Source organism: Bombus fervidus, chromosome 8 (genome assembly GCF_041682495.2).
Source record: "Bombus fervidus isolate BK054 chromosome 8, iyBomFerv1, whole genome shotgun sequence".
NCBI lineage: Eukaryota > Metazoa > Arthropoda > Insecta > Hymenoptera > Apidae > Bombus > Bombus fervidus.
Window position 1 is genome coordinate 14,998,715 of NC_091524.1, and position 6,119 is coordinate 15,004,833.

Consider the following 6,119-nt stretch of genomic DNA (forward strand, 5'->3'; position numbering starts at 1 on the left):
TTTGTAAAACTTATTTTATGGAATATATTTATGGAATATACACTATTTTGCATCTTTCTTTGTTTACATATGATAAGTGTTAAAATTAAAGTTACCATATCTCTCAAACCAAAATAGTAGTAGAAGTGTCTTAATACTTTTTATAGAGAATAACAAGAACATCGATTGGAGGAAATGTAGTTCCATTTAAAACAATATCTTTTTTCTTGAAAACTCTGAGATCTTAAGGGTAAACGTCATGAATCAGAATGTTGTTGATTTTGAATAAATGAACATCTTGACATAATTTTTTGTATCGGTAAAAGTGACTAAAGTATTAAGAAATTCAATGTAAACGAAACATCTTGTATAGTTAAAGCGTGAAAAATAAAAATTAAGTTCTTTATTTATTTAGTAATATCTTCACATGTTAGAAGGTGTTGATTCAAAAAGCGTCGTCTAGATTAGAATACCCTCTGAAATCAAGTATTAATTAGTACTTTTTGAGCATCTCTAAACATTGTCGTTATTCGAGAACCGATATTTCCATTGGATCCACCTGGCACATCCACTTCCTTTCCTCGCATTAACTGGATGAGAAACGAAGTAAATTCTTTAGAATCATTGTTTCCACCTAGTTTATGTTGTAAAGAATTTACTTGTGCAACAAGAGCTTCCACACCTTCTACGTCCCGAATAATTTCCTGAAATGAATTTACTTAATTTCTGATTTTCCTTTGTTTATTTATACAGAGTAAGATACCCGATATTATCTTGAAATACCTTAATATAATTATGTTTAGTAAAAAATATCGCCAATGAACATCGAATGATTTCAAAGAGTCACATTTTAGTATTATTAATTTTTTAATAGAATTATATATTTTTTACTATTATTTATATATTCTATATTATTATCTATATATAATACAATAACATTACATAATATTATAATATTATTCAATTTAATTTGTCATTCTTTATTATAAAAACATATATTATATGAAAAAATATGTTTCTTTTATATGAAAAAATTATTAATTCGGGAGATATTTTAATTTCAATATCATACGTTAATCATATGTGTAAATGGTAACTTTCAAAAGTTTTGTCGAGCGTCTCAGCTCACGATGATAAAAAAAGCTAACACCGTAATATCTCCTTTGAAACCATTGAACTTTGTTCTACAACATTTTTCATTAGAGATAATAATATAAGATGTATCATCCTGCATAATGTAAAATGTAAATTGACAACTATATAGGTTAAAGATACCTCGTATACATGTAATTTTTGATGAATAGGTTTCGTAGCATATTGTAACTTATTAAGTATACTGAGCGTAACATCAGGTAGATTTGGTAAAGCATCTTGCTTTTGTTCGCTCAAAGTGTAAAGCGCTGCATGAGTTAACGCGGGTAAGAGAAGTTGAGCAATTTGGCCTATGCGCTTTGTACTTAGGAAATGCAGAGCTTTTTCAGCTTCCCTTGTGTCATCAAATAGACGTTTTTGTCGATGTGCAGGTACAGGCAGGGCTGAACTCCAAGTTGTAGACCATGGATTATTGGGAATCAGCATTCTTGCCGATAAGTGACCTATATTAGATAGTAGATTATATAATCATAGGTTTTTCTTTAAAGTTTCTTCATTTTATAATTTTAATTTAAAGAGTATAAGGAAATCCTATATAACAAACCTTTAGGTTGACCCCATTCATCCGCTACATCCTCCTCAATCCAATCTCTCGGGGAATACCAACGAATGAAGTCTTCCAAAACTGCTCCAGGATTCGCTGCCTATGTTTAATAAGTTCTTTGATTAATATTTTATATAAGAAATTTTTCCCCCCCCAAAAAAAGAATATTACCAACTTCGAAAGTCAAAGGTATGAAATAATTTCTAATTTACTTGTTAAACAGCATATCAAATATCGTAACCTTTTTGAAGACAGGTAGTGTGTCACATACCATATCGCAATGAAAGTAGACTTATGTCCGAAGACGAAACCGCGGAACAATGTTTCCTGTGATTAAAATACGAGTTGCAACTTTTATCGAGAAACGTAACCGTCGGACAATTTGTTCATGCGGAACAAATTATCGAAGCAGCGCTCGCTCAGGCCGCCCATCAAATATTCGGGAAAACTTTGCATTCCGTTTTCTCGTTGCCCATTGAGAAAGGCATTGCTATAATGTATCAGCGAATGACAGGACAAAGATTTGAACAAGAGAGCCGAAAGTGGTGTCATGGTTGATCATTGATGAAATATCAATGATCTTTTACGATAATTAGCGAACAATACATTTAGGATTGCAACAATTCAAGACCAATAAAAGACATTTAATAACATTTTGTACAGCCATAGTGATGTGCCGTAGAGATTAATTTATGGCACCAATTTTCTTTCTGCGAATTCATCGTTAATACGGGGCAAATGGATGATACAGAGTTTATCGATCTATTAAATAATTTACGGTTTGACGAAGAAATAACTTCAAGTGGATACAGGTCGAGTCGGCTTTGAGCGACAAGCTTATGTACAGAAACGATATGCGCTTCCAGAGGCAAATTTGTAAAGAAACTATTCAATTTCATCACGAAATTTGCGAAATGTATGTAATATAAAGAATATACAGAATGCATGTAATATAAAAAATATATAAAATACCCAAAGTAGAATATTTATTATATCTTTTAATAGATAAAACGAATTTCTGTTAGATTTCTATCTCTTTGATTAAATCATCTAATTAAATATAACGATTTAATTAGATTATAGAAATGTAAAATTACAGAAATATCTGCAGTTTAATTATTATAAATTAAACTTTTCAGATATCTTCACAGGTAAAAAGTGTTGGCAGTGCTCGCGTGCAACAGCTATTTACGTAAATCTTCCAAGTAAATGAAATGTACCTATATATATATATATGATCTTCTTTCATTCCTAGGGTGAGTAAAATATGGTGCCAAAGTTTGGTCATCTATTTGTGAAACACCCTGCATAATTTATTTTTGTATTTTCACCTTGAAAGACTCCATGTCGGACAATAACGAGGCACTCATTAATCTGGCCCGCATTTCCGAAGCATGTTTGCTAGTTCCAAGCTGCATCATCACTTGGGCATCTTCCTCAAGTTGATCTTCTGTTTTCGGTACAGGATCCTGCGTTATCGGCAGATATAGAGGATCTCCAGTTTGGATTAATCTGAATAAAATGATTATTCGATCGAGTATTTTTATTTCTCAACCTCGTATCACTTGCGACTATAACAATGAACAAAATGAAATGACTTAGTTTTGAAATTTTTCATTTAATTAAATTTTACTATTAATTCGTATCACGAAGAATGTAAAACAGAAAACAAAAGTAAATATTCTAAAGTACGGTCTAACATAACTTACTATAGTAAACTATAACGATACTATTCGAGAGTTGATTTATTATATCTATTATTTCAAATAATGGTATATCTATCGTTAAGAAAGCCACGTTTCACGAAACGTAACGCGTGCACGTAACACATAAATGAATTCGTTCGTTTAACGCGTAAATCACGGAAAGTTATCATTACCGAGGCATTTCATCGTAAGAAATGATTTTATTATAAACGATTTTTCAACGATGTCAGCCATATTGATTATATTTTAATTAAAACAGATTCATCGATATATCAATCGACTGGAATCATTATTATCCAGGAACATGTCATTACATAGGAAAGAAAAATAAGGGTGTTGTAAGTAAGTTAGTGAACCTGCGTCGGCACAAAATAACTTTGAACGAATCGATCTTTTCTAGAATTTTTAATACTTCGAACAAGCGAAAATAAATTATTAACGCTATATCGTCCTTGACGATTATATACCAATTTTCTGAAAATGAATCGTTATTCGCAATTAAATACAAATATAATAAGAAAATTATGCGAGTAAATAAATTAAATAAAAATTCATAAACATGACATTAAATTTAATCTCTTTTCATTGTCTATGTTAAAATGAAAATAGGCGTTTAATTCTTTTCACGCTCTAAGCATCAAAATTAATCGGTCGACGGACGTACAATAGGTAATATTTCATAAAACGTGGCTTTGCTAGAAATATGTTTAAATTGAAAAACTGTTAAACGTATAAATATAAAAAAGCAACAACTAAGTTTTATACTTGAGCGAAGGATGTTTGGCTAATCGTCCTGCTGGTTTGTTCCACAGCAGATGTGTCGCTTTCTGTTGCGTTCTCGACGACGAATCGTCCTCGGCATTTGCTGGTTCCTCGGAGGTGCATTCGAAAAATTCCTCTTCTTCTGATTCTGCTACGATCGTTTAAAAAATAAACAATTAATTTAATCGCTTAAATTTGTATTCCTCTTATTGTATCGTTTTCTCCTTTATTACCTAATTTGTTATTTTGATAATATTATTCTAATAATTTACGTCCAAAATACGGAATATCTTTCGATAGATCAGTATATAATTGTATTATATTGTAAATTTTCACAACTTGAAAAAGTATCTACACTACGTATACTACGTTCCTGTAAAATTCATTATACATGTATAGATAAAAATAAAAAAGAAATTTTAATATAGTACAATTTTACGTAGATACTAAACTTTTTTTTATTAATTTTTACTGCAAAGATAAAAATTTATTAATTTTCTATCTCACTTTGAAATTTATAACATATACGTATATATATATATATATATATATAAAGCAGATCTTTGAAGAATTACCTGTTTCAAACTCGTCAGTATCTGCACTTTGAGATTTATGCGCCATCTCTTCCCTTGCTTTCTTTTTTTCGATACAACAATTCATCATCTGAAGGAATAACGTTTATTGGCAATTTGAATACTTTATTTACTAAATTTAATACAAAATCCTTTCGTTACATATTTTTCTTAAATTAATATTATACTAAAACAAATAATAAATTAGTTTTAAACTATCAAGTTCAAGAAAAAAGAATTAACGAAGAATAACGCAAAAATATTACCTGAAGTTTTTGATGTAATATACATGTTCTTACGGAATCCGGGAATCCTGGGCTCACTCTGAAATAAAACAGGTTTATCTATGCAGTTTTTATCATAATTCGGAGAATAATAGCAATGCACGTTTTGATACAAGATATCAACAGTTTGTAATTACATTGATCGCGAAAAACTTTTTGTTTTATACTAACTGTAAATCATTTTTATTATATAATTATTATGTTCAGTTGCTCTAATGTACAACAATAATTCCATTTTCAGAATATTACTTTTCTACTTTTATATTAAAAGTCTAAGTTCATATCGTGTATTTATTTTTTAATACATATTGGAAAACTTTATGATTATAGAACGAATAATAATTGGAAAAATATTATATATTTTTAAATATCTTTAAATTAATCTTAGATATTTTTATTTGCGAATATTATTTTGTATTATTATATTAAAATTTTTATGATTAAAACATATCAAGAAATGATTATATATTTGTTTACCGATACCTCGGTTGCCCTTTCGGATCTCGAGGGGCTTCTTCATATAAATCAATGGTTTCATATCAAATTGTAAAATATCTCTAAACTGAAAATGTCTAATATTTTCGATTGAAGAGAGAGAGAGAGAGAATTAATCTGGATATGTATATAGAGGCTACAAAATATTTACTACGAGCATATGTTTAATAAAAAAATTAGCATACAGCATAAACAACCATCTTAAACGTGTAATGAAACGAGTATCGAAGCTTATTAACATAACGAATAATCGACTATTGAAATACTTTTGTCATCTGTTTCGTGAAATACACAAAGTAGCTCTCTACTGGAATTGTTTATCAATCAAAATGTTTCGTACAACGCATATAGCGTATCCAGAGAAGGTTTTCGTAATTTTATTTTAGTTTTTAATATTTAATTTTTAATACTTTCAATATTTTGGACAAAGTACTATAACATACCATATCCAATCGAATTATTAACGTTTTACGTATCCTGCTTGTAACGATTTTTCGATACTGGTTATATATTAGCAGGCATTCGTTAAGCCGTTCCGAATAGAAACGTTAAATAGTCCTTTACTCAAGATACGGTGATGCCTAGTGTCCACAAAATATTTTAGGTTGGCCATACCGAGCGTGCC

At 29.7% G+C, this 6,119-nt stretch overlaps 2 protein-coding genes across 3 annotated transcripts in view; both read right to left on the reverse strand.

The window, feature by feature from the left end:
• The window catches only part of Med4 (mediator complex subunit 4), a 105,651-nt gene that overhangs the window by 89,278 nt on the left and 10,254 nt on the right, over window positions 1–6,119 (reverse strand). The window lies entirely within an intron of this gene.
• The window catches only part of Rab3gap1 (RAB3 GTPase activating protein subunit 1), a 33,033-nt gene that overhangs the window by 1,509 nt on the left and 25,405 nt on the right, over window positions 1–6,119 (reverse strand). The window contains exons 7-13 of one of the 2 annotated variants that reach the window (XM_072008586.1): window positions 4,982–5,039; window positions 4,719–4,806; window positions 4,147–4,291; window positions 3,007–3,187; window positions 1,676–1,775; window positions 1,255–1,574; window positions 480–683 (exon numbers count right to left, since the gene is read on the reverse strand). In XM_072008586.1, the coding sequence (XP_071864687.1) occupies window positions 480–683; window positions 1,255–1,574; window positions 1,676–1,775; window positions 3,007–3,187; window positions 4,147–4,291; window positions 4,719–4,806; window positions 4,982–5,039 (1,096 nt within the window). Of the gene's footprint in view, window positions 1–479; window positions 684–1,254; window positions 1,575–1,675; window positions 1,776–3,006; window positions 3,188–4,146; window positions 4,295–4,718; window positions 4,807–4,981; window positions 5,040–6,119 lie in introns of both variants that reach the window. The other variant, XM_072008585.1, reaches the window with a different exon arrangement.